General features: G+C 34.5%; 3 protein-coding genes and 1 non-coding gene across 4 annotated transcripts; all 4 read right to left on the bottom strand.

Annotated features, from left to right (window-relative positions):
• Positions 1-316: 316 nt before the first annotated feature.
• On the bottom strand, positions 317-1,433 carry LOC121758046 (zinc finger protein CONSTANS-LIKE 3-like). The gene is made up of 2 exons (XM_042153480.1): positions 888-1,433; positions 317-764 (listed from the first exon to the last, which is right to left on the bottom strand). Exons 1-2 carry the CDS (start codon positions 1,260-1,262, stop codon positions 537-539), a joined length of 603 nt encoding a protein of 200 aa, XP_042009414.1. The 5' UTR covers positions 1,263-1,433; the 3' UTR covers positions 317-536.
• A 3,729-nt stretch (positions 1,434-5,162) lies between these two features.
• On the bottom strand, positions 5,163-10,445 carry LOC121759104 (receptor-like protein EIX2). Its single transcript, XM_042154604.1, has 4 exons — positions 10,271-10,445; positions 6,090-6,167; positions 5,819-5,910; positions 5,163-5,771 (listed from the first exon to the last, which is right to left on the bottom strand). The coding sequence occupies exons 1-4, from the start codon at positions 10,443-10,445 to the stop codon at positions 5,163-5,165; spliced, it is 954 nt and encodes a 317-aa protein (XP_042010538.1).
• Positions 10,446-11,142: 697 nt separating this feature from the next.
• LOC121759289 (tetratricopeptide repeat protein SKI3-like) lies at positions 11,143-18,403 on the bottom strand. The gene is made up of 22 exons (XM_042154823.1): positions 18,301-18,403; positions 18,100-18,198; positions 17,699-17,911; positions 17,380-17,502; positions 17,212-17,295; positions 17,072-17,122; positions 16,811-16,903; positions 16,372-16,512; positions 16,206-16,286; positions 15,817-16,064; positions 15,565-15,736; positions 14,978-15,093; positions 14,838-14,895; positions 14,576-14,641; positions 14,258-14,470; positions 14,069-14,120; positions 13,618-13,991; positions 13,445-13,539; positions 12,852-13,094; positions 12,087-12,730; positions 11,658-11,861; positions 11,143-11,521 (listed from the first exon to the last, which is right to left on the bottom strand). The coding sequence occupies exons 1-22, from the start codon at positions 18,301-18,303 to the stop codon at positions 11,358-11,360; spliced, it is 3,537 nt and encodes a 1,178-aa protein (XP_042010757.1). The 5' UTR covers positions 18,304-18,403; the 3' UTR covers positions 11,143-11,357.
• Positions 18,404-21,252: 2,849 nt separating this feature from the next.
• TRNAM-CAU lies at positions 21,253-21,324 on the bottom strand. Its single transcript has one exon. It is a non-coding gene; the product is annotated as a tRNA-Met (tRNA).
• Positions 21,325-25,249: the final 3,925 nt, after the last annotated feature.

Raw genomic sequence — 25,249 nt, 5'->3', positions numbered from 1 at the left:
CTTCTTTTTTTCAGCTTTAATCAACGAAGAAAAGGAATCCAATATATCAAAATACTATTTGTAACTATACATGAACAATAAAGTAGTAGTACTAATATCTCATTTTGTAACTATACAAAAACAATAAAGTAGTACAAATATTTTTCTTATTTTTGCGGTGCAATAAATTTTTTTTATCAAACTCCAAATAATAAATTTTCCATTCGATTCACATTCACACATTTTCTAAAATGGGAACATAACTCGTTTATAAAATCTCGTCGTGAATATAAACGCTTCACATGAAATGTGACACTTTACTAAAGTAGAGGTTTGGTTAATAATATGATGATCATGCATCCTTGCAAGATGAAAATATTTATATTCTCATTTAGCCATTACCAAATACAATCAACAAAAATTAGTAGTACAACATAGTAGGAGTAACATAAACATTTAAAAAAAATCAAATCCTTTTCTATTTAACTACTATTTCTAAAAATCACAATAATTCTAATTCTAATTTTAACTCCGGGAAAACTTATTATCGATCATCATCAACCATTGAAAAGCCCCAACGTCAAATTCAGATCAACGGCTCTAGCGCGATAATTCGGCATTTCATCGCCGACAACCTCTTCTTCCGGCCGGAATCTCCTCGCCGCCTCCTCGGCTCTAGCTTCAAACTCACCGCCACTCACTCTTTGTGACTTCGGTTCTCTCGTCGACATTCCTCTGCATACAGAATCCTCCACCTCCGCCGCCGCACATATATTTAAATCATCCTATAATCCACAAAAAAAAATTAGCCAAAATTTATTTCTTTTGTAAAAATTAAATAAGAGAGAGGGAGAGTTTTTTTTTTTTTGGAAAATGAATAGAAATTTAAAGGCGGCGAGTATTCATACAATAATAACAGGACGGTCATTCTCTATCCTGCCGCGTTTCCTCGTCACTGCGGCATCCCCGCCGTCGGCGCCGCTGAGAGAGCTCTCCGGCGGCGGCGACCACGGCGTCTCCGTCATTTCCTCCGCCGCTTCGCAGTCGCCGCCGGCTCCCTTGGCGCACCTCCGGCAGGCTGAGTAGGTGGCCTCGAGCCTGGAGCCGGCGGCGGCCCACGGCGTCGGAGACTGGCAGACGCGGCAGAGGAGGTTTCTCGAATGCCGCGCCACCAGAAAATTGGCGGAGTGCACTTTTCCGTCGCAGTCCCAGCATAAGCTAGCCTGGTCCGACTCACAGTGAATCCGCGCCGTTTGTTTACACAGCTCACACGATTTCTTCATTTTGATCCCTTTTTTTGCTTTAAAAATTAACGGAAAAAGAGAGAGAAGGAATTTTGGAGTTTGGAATTAAGAGAGAATTGGAAATGTGTGTGAAGGAGAGAGATGATTTGTTGGGAAAAGGAAGGAAAGAGAAGAAGAAAAAGAAGAAGAAAAAGGAAGGAGAAGGAGATATTACTTAAATTCAACTTGCAGTCAAACACCCTCATTTTACCTGAAATTACCAGATTGCCACCCCCACGATGGGAGCACTTGTGACCATTTTTGGCCACCAATATATTATGAATAAAAATATCATTTCCTAATCAATCACTATATGATGAAGCTACGAAGGGCATCCCAGAGCGTCTCATTGCGGGCTCTATCTCGTCTCTCTGAGACGAGACAGCATCGAGATAGTATTGCGAGATCCGTCTCGTCTCCAGTCCGTCCCCATCCCGTCCCGTGTTTCGCCGCGGAGGGAAGTCTAGTGAGACAGCTCGCCACGCGCGTTGGCGACGTGGCGAGCTCCGGTTCGTCCGTGACGCCCACTCGTCGGCCCGCGAGTGGGCATTATTTTTATCCGAATTTTTTTTTTAAATTTCAGGATAAATTCAAAAATTAAAAAAAAATCCCAAAAAATATACTAGCAGTTTTTTGCAAATTTTTAATTTTTTTATTTTTTTAAGCCTCCAATCACTTTTATAAATATATAATCATTTCCCACAAATTAATCCACCATAAAAAAAAACTCTCTATTCTTACTCAAACACTCTGCATTCTTCATCTCAAAACATTATTCTTCTCTCAAATTTAATCCATTCATGGATCCATTTGAGCAAATGCGTCGAATAATGGAAGAATCGCTAGAAGAAGATCGACGTAGGGAGGAGGAGGAAGCCGCGCCGCCTCAAAGGCGATCCCGGATTTACATCCATCGTAACCGGGAGGAAGCACAACTCCAGTAGGATCTAATGGAGCACATTTGGGCAAAATTTGGCAACCAGTAGACGCACATGATCGTCATTAGACAACTCTTTCTTCTGCTTCTTTGAGTTTTAAATTATGTATTTTTTATTTTTTTTAGGATTTTATTAATGTGATTTTTTATTTTTTTAGAATTTTAAGTTGTAATTTTATTTTATTTAATGACGTGTGTTTTTATTAAATGAATTTGTTGGAAATAAAAATAAAAAATGAAATTGAATGAATAGTTAAGGGATGAGATGGTTAAGAGACGGTTAAGAGATAGAGGGATGCAAGTGTTGTCTCTTAGTTAAGAGATGGGGTGAAAAGTACAGTGTGACCCATGAATAGTGAAGATGAGACGGTTAAAAGACAGGGATGCGGATGACCGTATGTCTCTAATTTAAAGCAAAAAAGTAATTTTATTTGTTAGGTTCAATGTGGCATGGAACCAAGCAATACAGATTAACGTAGGTGTGTTGTGATAAGGTTTGAGTGACTAACCAAGTAATAATTCCCTTATAGATTTGTAAGCAGTTAAAACACGAGACAACTCCGACCAAATATACTGACGGTTAGATACGAATGTGCGAATCTCTCTGAGACCATATATTTAGTTACATTTCAATGATGAGATAGTATACTTCAAAATGGACCATGACTCATGAGTGATCTACTACAATATATGTATTCAAAATATATGACTGATTAATTTGAATTTTGTTCATTCCACTATCAAAACAATGCATCGAATTATGTCTTTTGCTTTTGAGGTCCAATCTTATTCAAAACCTACCTTGTAGGTTCTCAAAGTTACGATTCATTAACGATCTATCAAAAATTAAACAGATGTTTAAATATTCATTACATACTAAATCAACCCAACAAATTATGTCTTTGTAAGTTCCAATCTTATACAAGATCTATCTTTTCAGCCATAAACCAACTATAATCTCAATCAAAGATTCAAAAGCATTGTTTAAAATAGTACTCCCTCCGTTTCACCATAGTTGAGGCGAAATTTTTCGGCAGGGAGTTTAAGAAAGGGATATTGAGTGTGTTTCATAAATAGATAAAATAAGTAAGAGAGAGAAAAGGTGGAGAGAATAAAGTAGAAAGTGAATAAAGTAGAGAGAAAGTAAAGTAAGAAAGAGAAAATAATTACGATATATGAAAATGACTCAACTATGAAGAAACTTCTCGAAATAGAAAAATGACTCAACTAGGAATAAACGGAAGGTGTATTCAAATGTTATTTTTTGCATGGCCTACAATATTTGAAAAATAGAAGGCGTTTTACTAGGTAGAGAAGAGAAGGGAATGTATGGGGAGGGGCAAAGTGGGAAATTCAGGCGGCAAAGGAAGATGCGGCAGATATTTCGGTGATTAGACATGGTACGATGAATGGTGGAGAGATGTGCCACGTGTCGCAAACTCAGGGGCGCAGACGCCGGATTTTTCTAAGTTTGTGGCCTGTATTTATGGGTTTGGATTTTGTGCGACGAGGATATCATTTTTCTATGCTGACGTGGTGTCCCTACCTTCCCTCCCGATGACGTGGAATTTCCTGGTTTTTCATTTGTTTTTGTGCCCGGTGGAGTTATTCTTTATGATGTTTTTAATAAAGGAGCATGTTTTATTTTTAGGGGAAAATATTGAATAAATCGCAAAGTTCTGATTCATAATTTTAAAAATTGGAATAATGAATTATTAAGTTCTAAAATTTGTAATTACATCATCCAAAGTTTTTCAGTGGCCTATTTGTAAAATTTGAATGACATGGCGTGGATGTGTACTAACTTAAATGATATGGTGTATATGTTCACTAACTAATGTCCATTTAAATTACAAAGTGAGGATAGGTAAATGGGACAATAATAAAAATAAAAATAAATATTTTAATAATATGACATTTTTTTAGTGTGGGTGTGTTATTGAACGATTTTGTTTTGTCAACAAATATATTTTATGTTGACACAATTATCTCAATTTTATCCAAATTATGAAAGTCAAGATGATTGCGAATTTTACAAATTTAGTGATTTAGATTTTTGAAAAGTGTGGGATATACCAGAATTTAAACAAATTTGATAATTTACCTTTTTATTATCTTATAAAAGAGGATTAAAAATTTAAGCTTATTACAAAAGGTCAAAAACATAAACATTAGGTTTAAGCCTATGAAATGAGTTACTATTACATTAATAAACAATTAAAAATGATGATTATATACCGTTATTTATCATCAAAAGAATTGGAAAATGCTGTGGGTTTCAATTAATTGTGTCATTCTTTTAAAAATTTGAGCTCTTCAAAATTTATGACAATCAAATTGTGAATGAAATTTGTCTTACTTTCGATGCAACACAATAGAAAGGAACAATAACTATCTACTACTATATATATTGACTTTGTAATATTAAACAATAACTATGCTACTGTACTGACTAATTAAAATACATACACATGAACATTGATATAAAAGTAGAAAAAACATTTAATTAAGGGTCTCACTTTTATTTATTAATTTCAAAATGGATGTGAGTGGAATGAGTTAGTGGAACGTGAGACCTACTTGCCATTTATAATAAAAGTAAAAATGGACTCTTATTGTGGAACGAACTAAAATGGCAAAAGTGGACTCTTATTGTGGGACGGAGGTAGCAGTATCAATATAAATCAAGACAATGACTGACCATAAAAGTGTGACATTGTATAAAAAACACTTAATTTGACAATTGAATTACATGGAGAACATAGATAAAAGTAGTAAAACACTTGGGAATAATAAATCACAAAACTTGTCCATTGATTAAGCAATAAATAGCTCTTCATCCCTTCTACTATCCACGAGCTTGTCCACCTTTGTACACAAAGAAAGATTGTATAGTATCTTGAGAATAATAAATCACAAATTATGCATTCAATTACCAAATATTTACCTTTGCATTTTCAGCTTTATTTCCATTTGGATACAAACACAACAATCTTGACGTAGAACCAATCTCCAGCATCATCAAACAAGTTAAAGAATGCAATTCTCCATGATTTCTTTAGTAAGAATGAACCAAAAACTCCCCAAAATCCAAAGATAAAACCAAAGGTCATTGATATGCCAACTTCTTCCATAAATGAGAAGTTGTTGTGGTGTTTCTCTTTCATGCTTCCTCCTGGATTAGAGATGGATGGCCTCGAGCTATCTTCGGGGCACTTAGGCAGAGGGTCGCCACAACGTCCATCATTCCCGGCATAAGTGGATGCACCGAAGCTTTGAAGTTGAGTAAAATTGTTGAAGCAATTAGGTATTATTGAGACCAAGTTATTTATGGACAGATCCACAACTTGAATATCAGTAAGATTGCATATCTGGGAAGGAATACTGCCATGAAATTTATTTCCACGAAGATTAAGAAATTGCATTTTATACATCTGGCCAATCCAAGTTGGGATCTCTCCTGTTAACTTGTTCCCTCCAACATCCATGAATCTCAATTTCTGGCACACTCTCAAACTGTGAGGCAATTCACCAGATAAATTATTACCATGCATCTGCAGTGCAACTAAGTTCTGTAAATTGTCGAAAGTGTCAAAGAATTACTAGAAAGATCTAGAACTTGAAGCTTCGAGAGTTGGCTAAAGCTTTGAGGAACTAAACCCTCCAAAGAATTATGAGAAAGATCAAGAACTTGAAGCTCGGGGAGTTGGCCTAATCATTCCCACTGATGTCAAGATAATTTAAATGATGCAACTCGACCAATGAAGACCTAATCTTACCTCTCAAAGTTGAACGACTAAGGTCGAGGGTGATGACATGACGAGTGGTGTTGTTGCACTCAACGCCATTCCATTCGCAGCATTCGTCGCTTTGCTAAGACGAGAGAATACCACGCTCATCGATGAGGCCATTCTTGAAGCTTAGAAGAGCTTCTCTCTCACTCTCTATGCATCTCACTTCTGCATCTCCTGAAACAAACACACGGAATAGAACAACTAGAAGAAATTTGATTGCTATTCTTTTATTAGAAATCATGATTTCTTAATAGATGGTATGTATGTATATTTGTGGGATGATGAAGAATCTCAAGTTGGTGGGGTTTAAATAGTGTTGCTTCACATTGCACATTCTCACTTTCACACTAAATCTTGAAGTGGAAAACGTTTTCGAGCACATAAATCTTCAAGCTTAGAGGAATTTCTCTCTATATGTGAATCGCACTAAATAGTGACAAAATGGACAAAAAAAAGCTTTTGAATCTTGGGAAAACTTCTCTCTCCATGATTCACAATAACTAGTGACAAAATTTACGTGGAATATTGACATACTATAAACAACATTTAATGTAAGAATTGCGTTCAAACTCAATGAAGGAAAAGATGATAAAAAAAAAGAAGTTAAGGTTGACTAAATTGGCGTGAAGTCGAAACGTGATGAAGATTATGAAGGAGATGAAGAATTTATTAATAAACAATTAAAAATGATGATTATATACAGTTATTTATCTTCGAAATATTGGAAAATGCTGTGGATTTCAATTAATTGTCATTCTTTTAAAAATTTGAGCTCTTCAAAATTTATGACAATCAAATTGTGAATGAAATTTGTGTAACTTAAAACTTTCTATGCAACACAATAGAAAGGAATAATAACTAGCTAATATAATGATTTTGTAATATTAAACAATAACTATGCCACTGTACTGACTAATTAAACTATAATTAAGGCACCAGAACAATCTCTAAAGCAACAAATTATGTATAATACGTATCTTTTTGAATAATAACAAATTATGGGGAGTTTAAAAATTCTTTATCTTTTCAAACGAAAAGGGAGAAAATTTGAGAATGGGAAAATTTATTGAAGTTAGATGTAGTAATATTACATGTATTTCAACTTCGCCTCCATTTGGATACAAACACAGCAATCCTGACATAAACCCAATCTCCAGCATCATCGAACAAGTTGAAGAATGAACCAATGACACCCCAAAATCCAAAGATAAAACCAAAACCTATTGATATGCCAACTTCTTGCATAAGTGAAAAGGTGGTGACATCTTGCATAAGTGAAAAGGGCTCCAATCAAGGGGAATATCAAAGATGAATGAATTGAAGGATAAATCAAGTGCGTTTTAACTTATCAAGCTTGATGAAGTGTGATTCAGAGACTAAACCTTGCAAAGAATTATGAGAAAGATATAGATCTTGAAGCTCGGAGAGTTGGCCAATGCTTGGAGGAATTATAAGAAAGATCTAGAACTCGAAGCTTGGATAGTTGGCCAACGCTTTGAGGAATGAAGAAAATGATCTCAGGTCTGGCAAAGATCCATTGAGTTGGTTATAAGACAAGTTCAGTATTTGAAGTGATTCTCACACAGAATCTAGTATTATTGAAAGTGGTATAGAATTCAAAGAGTATAATGTTCATTCATGGAGTTTCCTAGAATTTATGTGGCCATGCGTAAATACTAAAAAGTCGATTCATGATGATTTGGCGTAAGAATTGATCTCAAATCAAAGAAACATGAAAAACCGCAGAACTGTCATTATTAGATCCTCCATCCGTCCCGGCTAAGATGACACATTCTCTGGTCTGTACGGGATTTTAGGAGTTATTGGTTAATGTGTTTAATTTAAGAGAGAAAAGGTGGGTGTAAATATTAAAATAGAGAGATGAATATTTTAATAGGAGTGAGAAAAAGTGTTTGGGTGTATTAATTGGAAAGAGAAAATTTCTAAAAAATGAAATGTGTATCTTAGTTAGGACAAACTAAAAAGGAAAATGTGTCATCTTAAGTGGGACGGGGGAGTAATATGTAAGTCATTTTAGTTTATTTTATTATATCTTTTACTTTATTCTCTTTCTACTTAACTCGTTAAATATTAATTCATTAAATTTTATGTCAAAAAGAAACGTTAGATGCTAATGAAGTGCTTCATCCCGTTCCTTCATAGTTGAGTCATTTTTACATTTTAAAAAATTTTCTCATAATTGAGTCATTTCTATATATGATAAAAAAAATTCTCCTTCTTACTTTACCCTCCTTTAGTTTTATTCTCTCTACTTTATTCACTATATGCTTTTTCTCTCTTACTTTTTAATCTACCTACTTAACTTACTACACATTCATTTCTTAAACTTCGTGCCAAAAAGTTTGGCTTGAGTGCAGCAATACCACTCACTAAAGCTCATCAGCCATGAGTTTGTTCACCTTGATTCAATGCTAAAGAACTTCAGTTCCACCACGGAAAAAAATGGTGATGTTATGATTGTAGAAAATGAAATCTTGCACCAACATAAAAGTAATGTGAATATAAAAAATTCGACTAAATGTTACTCCCTGCATTCCCTTATATTTGAGTCAATTTTTCATTTTGGGAAGTTCCTCTTAGTTGAGTCATTTTCATATAAAGTACCCGCTTCGTCCCTCTCTTACTTTACTCTCTCTACTTTAACTATTTACAATAATTTTCTCGAAACGAATGCTCAAAATGAAACGTCTCTACTACATAGGGACGGAGGGAGTAATAATTAATACTCCATTCGTTCCTCTGTAGTAGAGACATTTCTTTTCGACACTGGATTTAAGAAAAATTGTTTTAAATGAGTTAAGTAAAAGGAGAATAAAGTAGAAAGAAAAATGGTAGAGAGATGAAGAGAGAATAAAAGAAAAGAGAGTAAAGTACTTTTTGCCAAAAAAGGAAATGACTCAGCTACAGTGGGACAATCCAAAAAGGAATACGACTCAGCTACAGAGGACGGAGGGAGGGAGTACTTTTTCTCACTCTTACTTTATTTTCTCTACTTCATTTACTTTCTATTCTATTCTCTTTACTTTTTTCTCTCTCTTACTTTTTTGTCTATCTACTTAACACATTAAACATCCATTTTTTAAATTTCGTGCAGCCTCAACTATAAGGGAACAGAGGGAATATTTTATTAGCTACAAAAGTATCTAAGTACATTATACCAATATTGCATTTCAGCTTCGTCTCCATTTGGATACATACACAACAATCGTGATGTAGAACCAAATCAACCAATCTCCAACAGCATCCAACAAGTTGAAGAATGCAATTCTCCATGATTTCTTTAGTATGAATGAACCAACAACTCCCCAAAATCCAAAGATAAAACCAAAGGCCATCGATATCCCAACTTCTTGCATAAATGAGAGGTTGTGGTTGTCTTTCTCATTCATGTTTTCACCTGCATTAGTGCTGGGTGGCCTTAAGCTATCTTCGGGGCACTTTGGCATAGGTTCGCCACATAGTCCATCATTCCCGGCATAAGCACTTGCACTGAAGCTCTGAAGTTTACTTATTGGAATTTTTCCAAACAAATTGTTGTTCGACAAATCAAGAAAACCAAGTGTGTATATTTTTGCCAAACTTGTAGGTATTTTTGCCAAGAAAACCAAGAATCTAGCATTTCCATTTTACCAATATTTGGAAGTATATATCCCGACAAACTATTTCTTGATAGATTTAAGGATATTAATCCCACTAATTGATTGTAACTAAGATCCATGAACAAGATGGAGGTGGATGATAGATTCGGAACTATACCACTTATTTGATTATCCTGTATATTTAAGTACACTAATAAAGAAGAAAAACTCCACAACCACCTCGGGGCTTCATCTGTTATATGGAATGATAAATCTAGTGTCTTTAACTTATCAAGCTTGGAGAAGTGGACCCTCCAAAGAATTATAAGAAAGATCTAGAACTTGAAGCTTGGAGAGTTGGCCAATACTTAGAGGAATGGAACTTGTAAAGTAATTTCCCTTAAGGTGTAGTTGTGTCAGATCAAGATAACATAGAGAGACTTGAAAGCCAATCGAGATTCTCAATCCTCAAAGAGTTATGTGAGAGATCAAGTGAGTGTAGGTTGGTAAGGTTCCCTAACTGAGGAGGAATGATCTGAGAAAAGTTAGAATGACTAAGAAATAACAAGTGTTGTAGTTGTTTCATGGAAGCAATGAATTGTGGGATTGGAATGCCTCCAAAATCATTCCGACTAAGGTCAAGATAATTTAAATGATGCAACGAAGAGCCAATCTTACCCCTCAAATTTACATGGTCGAGTTGGAGGGTGATGATATGGCCAGTGGTGTTGCTGCACTCAACACCATGCCATTTGCAGCAATCGTCGCTTCTCCATGATAAGAGATTGTCGTACTCATCGATGAGGCCATTCTTGAAGCTTAGAAGAGCTTCTCTCTCTCTCTCTCTCTGCATCTCACTTGCGAATATCCTAAAACAAACACACACAAAAGAAGAACAAGAAGAAATTTGATTGCTATTCTTTTACAAGAAATCATGCTTCCTTAGTTAGAAGGTATGTATATTTGTGGGATGATGAAGAATCTAATGTTGCTGGGGTTTAAATAGCCCAATGCACGAGTGTTGTTTCACATTGCACATTCTCACGTTCACACTAAATCTTGAAGTGGAAAACGTTTTCAAGCATTATATCTTCAAGCTTAGAAGAACTTCTCTCTATATGTTAATCACACTAAGTAGTGACAAAATGGACAAAAAAACGCTTTTAAATCTTAGAACTTCTCTCCCTATCTCTCCATGATTTACGTGTAATATTGACGAAGGATTTTTCGAATATATAAACAACATTTAATGTAAGAATAGCGTTCAAACTCCATGAAGGAAAAGGCAAATAAAAAAAGTAAAGGTTGATTAAATTGGCCTGAACTCGAAACGTGATGAAGATTATGAAGGAGACGATTTCGCATCGGAGGAAGCTCCGCCTCCGCCTACTGGTAAATCGCATTCAGGTGGCCAAACTAAACAGTTTAAAGTTGACCTAAATGAAGACCTGAAGCTTCCGAGAAAGAGGAGGATGACGTCGACTGGGAGAAAGGATGAAGCTCCGGTGGCTTTAAATCTATGAACAAGTTGTAGAATCGTGTTGTGGATATAATCAATGTAGAAAAGTAGAAGTATTGATCCATTTAAAAGTAGTAGTTGCAGTTCCTGCACCTTTTCCAAAATGCATGTGTTTAACGACATTGTAGTATCTATACAGCTAGTAACAGGAACTCGAGTGTTACGGATACATCCACCTCGTTCTAAACCTAAACTCTGCAAGGGAGAAAACGAACCTGCAATAGGGCCATTTCCGATCACCTGATTCTAGGTTTGAGAGTCGTCATACTCCTTTAACAAGAACTTCCAATATCTCGAACACGAAGGATTCATATGGATGGCTCGTAGAATCCATCTCATCGTACTGCCACCATGAGAAGACTCTCTAGATAGCAAATGCATTTGAAATAGGAGCTCAGCAGATCGGTTTTCTGCAAGCAACGAAGGGGGCATGTGGTCAGCATTCCATTCCATCATACCAAGCATGTCGTTAATGTGTTGTTCAAATAAAAGGTTAACATATGGTCTAGATGATGGAAACTACGAGCATTATTCAAAGAAACAAACCTGGAGGCCAAGAAAACCATTCATCGCGAAGGTTGACGAGCCACTTTTCTTTTGAGCCAAGGCTTGCTTCTGCTTGACCCAGCAACAGTGAAACAAGAGGCAAAGGATCAGAAGAGGTATCTTTCGCCTTCTTCAGACTTCTTATGGCACGTGTTATGTAATGTGACTCGCACTTCTGTCTGGCAAGCTCCATGCAAATGGCGCCTGCATTTAACGAAAGATAATGTCACTAAGTGGTGCGAGGCTAATGACAGCATTAAAATCCGCCTTCTGGTAAAAATAACAATTTATAGTTGTTCAAACATTCCAAATAATCAAGACTTTAATGTTGTTCAATGAGTTCGAGATTATTTGAAGAGCATCAAATAATTGCTTTCACGATTAAGGATCGAAATATGAATGCAGACGCATAAGTATAAGAGCCCATACCATGACAAAGAAAGAAACAACTCTCGTCATCAGCTACACAGCATGCTTGTGAAAGGAATTCTTCAGCAGCAACAAAATCACCAAGCGATATAGAAATCAAACCCTGCACCAAACTAAACAGAGCCGCCCATATATTCCATGACGTCTTGAGATCTTTGGAGCAATCTTCAAATTTTAGAGCTAAAACGGTAGAATCATCTTGCAGGCCATATCTGGATTCAATAAACTTCAAACAAATCCAGCCAATGTGAGAATAAGTTCCAAGCTCCAAACAATATTTGTATTCTTTGCGCAGGTTCACAAAATCATCCTCAGAGGCATATGCACGGCAAAGTAGCAAATGTGCGAAAAAGAGATGGGTACTATGAAGTGATGCGCCTAAGGCACCTCTCAGAAGTCTGAAGCATTCAGTATTATTGCCTTGTTGCAGATTAACCTCGGCAGCACAGAGAAGAAGCTGAAAATTCTGATATTGCCTTGATACATCTTTGGTAGAGAAATTTTGATCAGACAGAGCCACAGCTGTTAGCCGCTCTACAACATGGCAACCATGCTGAGGAAATTTTTCTGCACGAGTCTTCTGTAAGCAGTTTAGCGTAAGTAAATACCTTGCATTGAAGTTCCAAGGCTCTTGATGCAAATACCTGTAAATTTGCCAAACCATTCAAATTCGGTTTTGCAAGGGAAAGCAATCTGATCTGCACTAATATACAGCAGTCACTGAACTAGCAGTAAAAAAAACTCAAGGGTCATGAAAAAATATACTTTTGCAGCACTTGAATGGCCCCAGATCCCGAATGGCATTGACGTCTGCAGGTCGGTAGTGGAAACTTTTGATTTGGACTTCCAATGGCATAACAAGCAACATTTCCAGCACCAACGATCTCATATGCTGATTTGAGACCATCATCCTTTTGATAGTCAGACAAATCCAGTGAAGAGCATCGGGTTGCAAGACAGAGATATCCCGGTTCTTTGCTTGATAGCAACAGATAACCAAGAAGATTTCTGTCAGAAAGAAACTAAGTCAGATAGCATTATTACAAGTGTAACATAACAAGACCTGCATAATCTAAAAGAGGTTTTATTTACAGCTAGCACCTAGCAGCTAGACATAGTGGATATGTTGATGAAAACCAGAAACAAAATGCATTCTTTGCTTTGCACTCTTGGGAGAAAGAGTACTTTGACATTTTACACTGTGAAGGGATAAACAGGAATTAGCATGCTCAAGACCCCAAGTCCCCACCAACCAAAATATAGGAGCAAACAACAGGAGAGGCACCATCATCAAAAGTTTAACAAAAAATAAGTCAATATAACATTATAACTTAATATATGTATTCACTCGAGGTTACCTCAATACACTGGTGTTAGGGAACATGTGAACTGCTTTTCTGAGGTGATCTACTCCCTTTTGAATTCCAAGGGAGTTTTCGTTTCCGCTTTTCAGCTGACAATACAAATGAGTGAATGCTGCTATTAATAAAGTTGAAAAGCATTAATTATAAAACATAAATCAGTAACTTACAAGTTTTCCAACTGTAATTAACATGTGCATTGAAATAATGTCTTCACGAGATGTAACAAAGGAACGGCTGCTCGAAACAACTGCCTCAAGTTGATTGTTTGGGTCCAGAACATGAATAGCAGAAACAATAAAACTAATTTTTGAACTGCTAAAAAGTTGTTTGGGCATTTTCAAAATGCTTGTGATCGCAGATTCCTGTCCAGATATGTTGTAAAGCATCCTACAGATGAAGCTAATGGAGGCAGCAGCTAGGTTTTCTTCCATAGATAAAATGCTTGAAGCAAGTGATCTTGTTGCAGATAGAGCCATATCATTCTTGCCCAGTCTCCATAAACATAAAGCATATATATGCAGGCCCACGGTGTCGAGCTGTCCTAGAAATTTAAGGAAGCATATCAGCTAAAACATAAAATTTAAAAGAAACTGCAGTATATAAGTAAATAACTCACACCTTTTTGCCTTAAATGTTCGCACTCTTCAACTGGTTCGCTTGCATTTCCAGCCTGAATACGGTAAGGATTTTTTCATAACAAACATCAGAAAGAATTTCCAGAATACTCTCCAAAAGAAAGACTTATGTAAAGGAGTATTTTGACTATAAAAGTGCATCTTGAACGGCCAAATAGACTGAACAAATTACCATGTAAAGTGATCGTGCCAAATTGATGGATATATTGTCTGAATGAGATTCTGATGTTTCATCTGCAAAATACTTTAGAGCATATCTGGCCAGCCTGTAGGAGGCGACTGCACCTTGATAATCAGATCTTGATTCACATACTAGACCATTCAAATTGTGAGACTCGGGATACTGCGGAATACGCAGCAACGCCTGTTGGATGGCTGCAAAGACCTACAGCGGCCATTAAATTGATAGGTTTACACTTTGACATCTGTTTGATAAAACAGTATGTGCATTACAGAAAAACTCATGCAAACAGATATTATTACTGTATACCTCGGAAGATGACAAGCAACTTGAATGCAACGCAAGCTTTGCAAGACCAATCTGGAAATCTGCAACCTAATTGACCATATATGATGAGAGTTTTAATGATTAGATTTCAGCATGGAAATGCAAAGGGTGTCATTAAAATATTAATAATTATTAAGATGATAAAATGATACTAGAACCTATAATAAAAGGCCATATATATTATTAATGTAATGTTGCTTCCACAGGAAATACCAAAATCAAGCATGAGTAAAGCATATCATACCGGGGATATCTGTACAGCCCGTAGACAGCACTCATACGCTTCATTCTGCTCAAACTTTCTGAGGCCAAACAAATAAGAAACATTTGAGACTTTGCCTGGAAATTTCATGAGATAATTTTCTATATTCTCCCTAGTGTTACCTAACATCAGCATCTGCTGACATGCCTGCCCATGGTAATGCAAGTGAAGGTTCTATACTTCTAGCACGGTCAAATGCTTGTTGGGCCAGTTTCTTTTCACCTTCCAGTCTATAGAGCTGTAGAAGTCCATAAGTAAATAAGGATAGACACAGAAAGTGTAGTAAATAAATATAATAATTGATTTCTGTAAATAACACAACATGCAACTTTTAATCATTCTAAATACAACACCACCTTTTAATTTTGGCAATTACATCCCCAGTTGTTTCCAGCAAAACTTGTCCAATCTGTGAAGTCTGGGGATGTTGTAATTGCACAAATTGTAAGGTAGTATTGTAATTGCACTTAAAAGTTGTGTGAACATTGCAAATTTGGATAAAGACTATGTTACTTCCGGAAATATACCTAAAAGGCTAAAACTAGCGGTGCAATCCAAGTTTTAGTTATCAACATCAATCATCCAAACATAATCCATATATGAACCACCAATTCAGAGAAACCTGCTACAAACTAATATCCCATATACGATCAATGCCTTAAACATTATTGCTGGCTCATATACCAGTCTTAAATAGATCAGTAGTTACCTTCCCAAGGTAAGCCCACGCAACTGCTAAAGACACGTCCAATTGTAATCCACGCACCAAAGCATGTTGCTTTAGTGCAGCATTACTGGATAAGCATGCCAATGCAACCCAAAATTCATCATTGTAACCCTCGAGTAATATACCACCAAAGCACATCTTTTCAGCAATAGGCCTGGTTATTTGATGATAGACAGAAGGGTAAGACCATTGACATCCACATTGTCAATCCATGTAAAGGAAACAAATATTTACCAAACACTCCAATCATCTTTAGGAGATTCCTTAAAAGATAAACTGACATCTGCTGCAATGGCAACATCAATATATGCATTAGCTAGCCAAGGGGCCAAGTGCAAAGCACGCTGATAGGAGCGACTAGCATTTCTAGAAGCAATGAAGCAGGTCCTTTTCCATGTACTGACAGAAGATTTGAAAGATATCTCATCAACTTGCTCAGGCCTGGCTTCCTCTGTCCATGGGTTACATCTGGCATACATAAGCTAAGAGAAAAGACTCAGAAGTCATTCTCAAAGGTTCATATTAAAACTACAAACCAAGTCTGTCTGAGGTAGGGAAAAGGAGTTTGATATGAAAACAAGAACATTTTGCGAAAAAGAATAAAATATTTCCTGGTTTTATACCTGAATATCTCCATGTAGCTTCCATGAACATGAAAAGTTACCAGCTAAAGATGTAACATGCATGGAAACTTCAGCTGCTTCCTGGAATCAGCTTGAATCTTATATAAGTAAGTTTAATCATCATTTCAATAATCACATTAAAAGGATCTTACTTTGAGATACTGACCTCTAAAAGTGAAGCTCCCCATCTAAAGGCACCAGAATTGACACATTCCTTCGCTAAACCAAGAAAAGCAGAAGCAAGCCCATAATTTACGGACACATTGTGTGGTGATATTATCAGTGCTTGCTGAAATTGCTCAATTCCCTTTGCAGAAAAAGAAACATTTGCAGAAGGTAGGTATCACTAAATGAACCAAACAAAGTATTCATATTAAGCGAAAGGTTTTAGATATATGGAACATTTGAATAGTCAGACCTATCTACTGTCATTTTTCAATGTAAGAAAGTGCAAGATAGAAGAATAACTCTATCTTACACTTCTTTTGGCAGATAAAGATCTGCTCTTGAAGTGGAGCAGATTGCTGTAGTAAACATGAAATACAGCTACAGAGTACAACAACAAAGAGCTAGAGAAGGAAAGGAAGCAATGAATAATGCCTTACCTTTCTGAAAGAGCCAAGCATCAAAGAAATATTTCCACTTTCAACCAGAGCAAATATCCTCGAGTCGTCCAACTCAACAGCTCTACCATATGACTGTTACAAAACGTGAATAAAGATAAAATACAGTGCCACGGTGGCGTATCCAGATTTCACTTAACTCCTTAAGATGATAAAAGTCTAAAAGGGAATCCTCAACAGTTTTTTCAAGTTGTAAGGAAATATTTTCAGAGAAGGTGTTGCACTGCTACAAGAGAGAGTTACCTTAAGTGCCGCTGTAAACATACCCATTCGTCCATAAGCAAGACCTAGTGTCTACATAAGCAAATAAAGACAGTAAGACAGAGATCTACCACCATAACTATTTTGAATGTACACGTAAAATAGGAGATCAGGCTGAGGACCTCCCACAAATCAGCGCTAGTAGGAAATCCACGTATGGCTTGTTGAAGGCTCTGTATGGCTTCAGCCCAGTTTTTATGATGAGCCTGAAAGAAAGTAATTGACCTCCGTAAAAAAAGTGTGATGACTCTAAACAAGAGTCCATGCATTATATGGCTGCAGACGGAAACCTGAAGATATCCCAGCCGACGGAATGCCCAAAAAGCCCTGGCAGACTTCTCAGAAGCTTCACGACAAACAGCAATCATCAAGTTATCTTGGCCTCCCTCATCCAATAAATCACAAATTGCTTCCTGAAATTTAAAGTCGAATTGACTAATGATCATACAAGTATTTCAACATTTCAGAAACTCTGGAAATGTGGATTTTTAACTAACAGAAATGGGATGAATTGTGCAAATAAAACACATTTCCTGATAGGTCTTACATCACCAAAGAACAAATACCACAGCATTAAAATCGACATAAATAATCAAAGAAGAAAAATACTCCGGCATCAGAATCATCAGGATTAAGAGCAACAGCTCTCTGGTAGCACTTGAGAGCTCGTTGCGGCTCAGGCGAAACGCGAGCATAGTAATGACCTAAGTATCTAAATGTAGCAGCATTCTGCGGATTGAGTTTAGCTGCAACCATGAAATGCTCCACCGCTTTATGCCTCAATTCCGGCCTTCTCTCCCCCTTCTCCCATAGCACCACCCCCTGAAAACAATCAAATCACAAATACTATGAATTTAACATTTCTCTCACAATCGAATTAAATTAATACAGTAAATAATGCTAGTAAATAATACTCCTATTCAAGTATTACCAGATATGAATTGAACATTTCTCTCACAATCGAAATAAATTAATACAGTAAATAATAGTAAACAATATTCAAGTATTACCAGATTGAAACGGACAGTGGCGTCATCCGGATTGGAACTCGCTGATTCTCGCAATTGCTTTAAATCGGAGAAATCGCATTCTTCTTCTTCTTCCAGAGCCTGCAATCATATCAAAATCGAGGAACCGGTTACTTAATTCGCCCGAGCTGCGTAAACTGAAGGTTAAAACTGATAAATATTGAATCGAGAGAGAGAAGCTACCATGGCGTCGGCGGTTAACAGGATTTCACTTTGCTCTAATTGAACTGAGCTGCAGTTTGAGGAAGATGAGTTCTCAGCTGTGCCCTTTCAAATCTATTTTTTGTTCTTTTTTTGTAAATATATACTTTTTCCAGAATTAAACAGATTTTAATTTGAAATTATTAAATATTATAGATAAAGTGATTTAAAGTTTTCTAGCATTGGAGGAGTGTGTACCTGTGTAAGTATAATAAATATAAATATAATGATAATACTTATGTCGTTTGTTGATAATATTGCATAATTCTAGTTTTACATGTGTTTTCTAAAATTTTTTTATTAATCAATAAATTCTACTTTTTCACTACGCTATTTATTATATTTATTTTGCAATATATTGACAATAAAGATAAATTAGTTAAAAAATTAAATATGGATCAGAAAAAAAACAGACTTGAGCTATTAAATTAACAATGGCTTGCCCCAAACACATTAAAATCCTTGCTCCATTTTTTCTAACAATATGGAATACTTTTTTTAATAATTCAAAACATATTTAAAAATTATGAATAAAGGTAAATACTTACTAAAATATTTACAAGCAATATCAAAATGACTGACGATTCATCTTTAAGCAATCACACGTAAATTAATTCTAAATTAACAACTAAATTCCCTACCACTCGTCGTCAATGACATACTTCCTTATTTAGATAGTTTTCGGTAATGTTTTATTACACTTTTACTGTTTTTAGTATAATTATGATAAAATTATATAACTGTAGCACTTTATATTATTTATAGTTTAATTTAAATTTCTTAATATTTTATCATACATTGTAATTAAAAAGTCATCTAACCTTTTCTATTTAAGTTAACTTTATAAACTTTTTCTAAGCTTTTCTATTATACTACTACCAAACTAATGTTATCACCGATTGATATGTAAACACACTGTCACATGCGCACACACCATTCTGCATTTAAAGATATTGTCTATTCTATTATTTTTTAACAATATTCCCTTCGTCTCCTAATAATTGACCACTTTGGTTCAAGCACGGATTTTAAGAAATATAAAGGAAATTGAGTTAAAAAATTAATGGAATATAAGTCTCACTTTTATATTCTATTAGTTTCATAATAAAATATGAGTGGAATGAGTTATAGGACTATGAGACCTACTTACTATTTATGGTAAAAAGTAAAAGTGGACCATTAATAAGGAATATATGAAAATGGCAAAAAATGAACAATTAGGGGACAGAGGGAGTATTAAAAAAAAGACAACAAATACAGTATCACACGTGCACATAACACTCAGATTTCAGGATTGTATTTTTGTTACATTTTTTAACAACAATAACAGAAATAATAAAATACTCTCTCCGTCCACAAAATATTGTCCAAATTTGACTCGGCACGGATTTTAAGAAATATGAAGAAAAATTAGTGAAATGTAGATCCCACATTTATATATTATTTTTATAATAGAAGGTAAGTGTAATGAGTTAGTTGAAAGTGGAGTCGAGTCCATTTATAAAAAATGGTAAAAAAAAGTAAAGTGGACAACATTTTGGAGATGGACCGAAATGCAAAAACTGAACAACATTTCATGGACGGAGAGAGTAGTAAACTAATTACACTCACTAGCTGCACTTTTCCTGCCTAAATAGTGCATCAGTGCCAGTTTTGTGAATTATATATTTATAGATTATAGATTTATAAATATAGATGATGAATGATAGTAAATGATTTTTTGAAATATAACTATTCATTAATAATATATGAGCCGAGCACCATGAATACAAAGCCGAAGCCGCTGGCGAATAAAAATAAGATATCCACCAAGTTGTCCTCCTTAACCTTCCAGCACCTCCGCAGCTCTTCTCACTGGTTCCGGATGGGCGCGGGTCCCTTAGCCACGTCGTGGAGCGTGAGGAGAAATGCGGAGAGCGAGGAGGAATTTGTTGCCCATGGCGTGTTCAAGGAAATGTCAGTAATATGATGGACTTGAACCTGAGACCCGTTTGAAACAAGAGATCGTTTATTTATACAAGGATGTTTTGTGTTGGAGGTTGGTGGTTTCTTTTTCGAAAATTATTGTATTACATAGATTTTAATAATTTTATGTTAAATTACTTGAATTTTGATAATATAAAAATAATAAAATAGCCTATCAATAATTTTGATAATATATTGCATAAATTTTTATTTAAAATTAAAATATAAAATAGTGATTGTTAGTATATTAATAATAGAAAATGAGGTTCATGTGATTAATGGGTTAGACGGTCGTCGTTGCCGACTGTTGTGAACATAAAGCAGATACAAACATTCTTCAAAACCTTACACTCCAAGATCTTCGCTTAATATTGGTATGCTTATGCTTGTGTTGCTCAAAGGCAAAGGCCTTGCAACTTCCCAAATAGGCTCACTACGGTATTAATTAATTTTCCATAATTGCGACGAACATATGATTAGTTGTGTTTAATTTTGGTTTCTTGATGTGTGTAGGTTGATTTAGTGGAGAAGAAGGCTAAGAATTGGTCCAAGGGGGGCTCCATGCCCCCGAAGCCCTTCTATGTGACTAGGAGGGTGCGACCAATGAAGATGATGGTGAGTCGTGGCTAATTGCAAGTGTTGTTATTTCACTTACTAGTGAGAAAAATGGTGATGGATTTTGCGTTGTTGTAGTAAGAGATTATAATCTTATACTGGAGTATAATTTATGTAAGAATTAAAAATTATGTTTTATGGAATTACATCCATTGAGAATTTTTTATTAAAAAAGTTATTTCTTTTATTTAAGACACTGCAAAAAAACAAAAATATTTGAATCTTATACTGTATAAGTTATGTAAGAATTAAAAATTATGTTTTTATTAAAAAAGTTATTTCTCTTTAAGACACTGCAAAAAAAATAAAAATATTTGAATTAATCAAAAAGTAATCAGATATGGAAGCTACTCATATCAGAGCCAGGTTTCGATCCTGGGACCTGTGGGTTATGGGCCCACCACGCTTCCGCTGCGCCACTCTGATTTGATGACAATCTTAATCTAATATTTATACATATTTGTATTTATCTTCATTATGGGCTATGTGATAATACTAATATGGCTTATGTTTGAAGTCGTAGGCCCATAAGCCCAATGCTGCTGATGATATTTTTATTTCAAAATCAATAGTAAATAGTAAATGGATGTGTCATTCCATAGTCTATAATATTAGTATGTTTAGGCCACATATTAAAATCAAATAAGTATATTACTTGAATTTCTTTTTCAATAATACATACTCCTCATATTTTGGATAGAGATAATTAATATCTAGCGGTGCTAGAATTGTTATTATGTTGAATCGTGCCCCAAGTTTAGTTTGGTAATATCTTCAAGAGAAGCTTTAAATAAAGTTTTATTATTCTTAACCTAGCTAGTTGGAATTTTATTCCATAAATAATAAATAAACATTTTTGTTGAGTCTCCTGTAGGAGTAAATAAGATATTAATTAATTAAATCAGTAGCAAAAATTAATTAATTAATGGACATTTATATCTTAAGTGTGAAAAATAATTGATTAAACGAGGAAACTAGGATTACTTATAATTTCGGATTTGGATAGGTAAGTCAAAATTATAACTGTAGTGGCTGATAATAATATTTTGTTTGTATTTGAATTAAATTAATGTTCAATTTAATTAGTTAAAAGCCAAATAGTTGTGGCGTGCATCCAAACCTCCATAGATTCCGAACTGGACCCAATATGTAACATAATAAACAGGAGAATAAATGAGAGACAATGGGAATACATTGATAATTTTCGTCCCTCATTGTGAGGCGCTGATTTTCCTTCTCCCACCCACTGTGGAATTTCTGTCTCTTCTTTATTCAAGTCCTATATATTTTGATAAGATTAGTCCACCCTTGAAATATTGTTCGGGAACCAATCAAAAAATCTGTGGTTTAGTACTGAAGATCATCACGTGGAAAAGTAGCGAGCCATCAGTGATTCTTTGGAGAATCAAGAAGGTAATTAATTCTCTCCGTAGAAAGCACGCTTAAAGGTTTAATTAATCTATAGCATGATTTAAATCAAGTTTTATGCATGATACATGTGATAACCGTGTGAATAAAATTAGTCTAAATAATTTGCTAAATAGATCTAGAACTCTGATTTATTTCTTTTTCCGCTGCAAACCCCATCACCTGAACCATCAAGCACTCCCACTCTGCCTCTGCCGACGGAGGATCCGCAGCTCTTCTCATGAACACCGGCGGCTGATCCGGCGAGTGGTTCTTCTGGACCTTCCAGCACTCCCACTCTGCCTACTCCTTCGCTAATGGATAATACTGCGGTAACACTGTATAATAGAGCAGAAACCTCGACAAAATCGGGTGGGCGGGGGATCTGTCGGCCTTGGCGTGGAGTGTGAGTGAAAATTAGGAGAGTGTGAGGAGAGCGAGGAGGAATTCATTGTCCATGACCTGTTCAAGAGAATGTCAGGAATATGATGAACTTGAACCTGAGACCTTTGGACTGAGACAGGAAACTAGAGATCGTTTATTTATAGAGGGATGTTTTGTGTTGGCGGTTGGGTGATTTCTTTTGAGTATGAATTTGATGAGAAATCTTTATATTTTATTAACACACGGTTAATTTGTCTTGCAACATAATTTAAAAATCTTACTCAAGATTAATAATCATACTATAATTTTTGTTTTAGTATGTTGATAAACATTAGCCAATTATTGTTTAACTTTTTCTCTTCCAACTTTTTTTTTAGTTATTTACTTTCACAAAATAATATTCAATCAACAAACTTTATTAACTATTTCACTAAATGACAAAGTATAACACATGGAACATATAGTATTACATAAATTCTAATACAAATTTAATCATTTAATATTAAATTACACGAATTTTGATAATATATATCATAAATTGTAATATAAAAATTAATAAAATAGCCTATCAATAATTTGATAACAGTTTACATAAATTTTAATTTAAAATTGATAATATAAAGTAGTGACTGGAACTGTAGTATATTATTACTAGAGAATTAGGTCCATGTGATTAAAGAAGTAAATTTGTTAAATATAGTAGATGACAAAGTTTTTAAATGAGTTAAAAATAAAACAAAAATACAACTACTCATTGTATAGAGTGTAGGATGAGATCATTCAGTTTTCGGCTTGATTTTTTAATAAACTGAACAGAAATGAAAATTAAAAAGAAATTGTGAAAATTAAAATCATATTGCAAAAACAAAATTGCACAAGTATATCAAAAAATCCAACAATACCTGAAATTACACAAATATATCAAAAATCCAAAAACTAATTTTCTATAAATAAAATAAAAATATATATCTGATCAACCAATTATAATTAACATAAACCGAAATATAATCTTCAAGGGGAGTGTTATATTGCTAACTAATTCTTAAATTACTAACTACAACTAAATTATATGCATTGGATCATTAAATCAAGGCGCAAGATCATTTAGCCACGGATATCAATCGAGTATAAAAAAATGTCAATTATGAGTATTAAAATCAATTAACAAAAAGTTAGTTATAACTATCTTTAAAAAAATATCCCAAAACTTTAAATGAGTATAGCTATCTCAATTTAAATTATTTTTTTACACAACATACATCAAATTAAATATAATTTTATAAGGATTATAATGAGATCTTACTTGCACATGTTCCGATGTCAAAATTTGATTTTTTTTATTTTTGTAATTTTCAAGTACGGAGTATCAGTTTTATGTCAATATAGCTATCATAAAATGTGAATGTAATACATATAAAATGTCAATGCTAAATTGTGTTGACATATTTAATGACTCGTATTGGTATGTTAATGCACTATATTGACATTTTGATCAAAATCCTAATTTTGGTAGTTTTCTAATCTTTTTAAAATTAAATAATAATAATAAAACGAAATTAAACATGACAATTTGTAGACCACTAGATCTCTACTTATCTTATGATTTTAAATTAGTTGTAATTAGCAATTAAAAGTTGAGTTAGCAATTGATCACTCCCACAATCTTCAATATCTAAATATCGTACTAATATTTATTAATATTAACAAACACGAAAAACCAAAACTTGTCAATAATTCAAACCAAACGAAGTCCAAACAAAATTTTAAATAATAAAAATCGCATTCTTAATAGAAGATGACAATATTTGTTGTATATACTCCAATTATTATACCATTATAATTGCCTCTAACCCCTCCCTTCCACACCTAAACAAGGATCTAACTATATCAAGAAGAAAAAAATGTGTAGCTTTATCACTTCCAATTTAGGAAAAGCCTAGTTTTACGAGTAACTTAGAGAAGTAATTCACTTTTCCTATATTTAATTACTCATTTTGTTTATTTTAGATAGAGATTATAATTTAGTTACGAGAGCTAATCTCCTCTAGGCTCTATGCGTAAGCTTACAGTGAAAAGCACACTATTAATTAGGAGTGATGCTAAATGGTCATAATGTGGTCGGCCATAAAGAGTTAATTTAGTCCATTTACATGTATAAAAAAATTAGAATTATCGATATAAATTTATATGTGTGTGAATGAACTTGTGAGTTGATACTTATCTTTGAATTCCATTACGTAAAACACATTAATATCACGAATTACTGTATACGTTGAGCAACAATCAAGAAATGACAGTAGTAATAAGTTGAGCAAAAATTACGAAAGAGCAACACTAACATGTTGAACAACATATAATGAAGATGATATAAAAGTAAAATCAAGTAGTATTAAATCAAAAAAATTTTAAAAAAAATTAATTTTTTTTGTTATTTAATTAATTTATGGCTGGCCATAATGTGGCCGCATAGCTTTATTCATTAATTAGTCTCTGCGTCCTCAAGCATTGTCTTCTTTTGATTAATCTATTTCTATTTTTGACAATTTTTTTATCGTATGAG

Source organism: Salvia splendens, chromosome 12 (assembly GCF_004379255.2).
Source record: "Salvia splendens isolate huo1 chromosome 12, SspV2, whole genome shotgun sequence".
Classification (NCBI taxonomy): Eukaryota; Viridiplantae; Streptophyta; class Magnoliopsida; order Lamiales; family Lamiaceae; genus Salvia; species Salvia splendens.
This window is presented reverse-complemented; position numbering and strand designations above follow the sequence as displayed.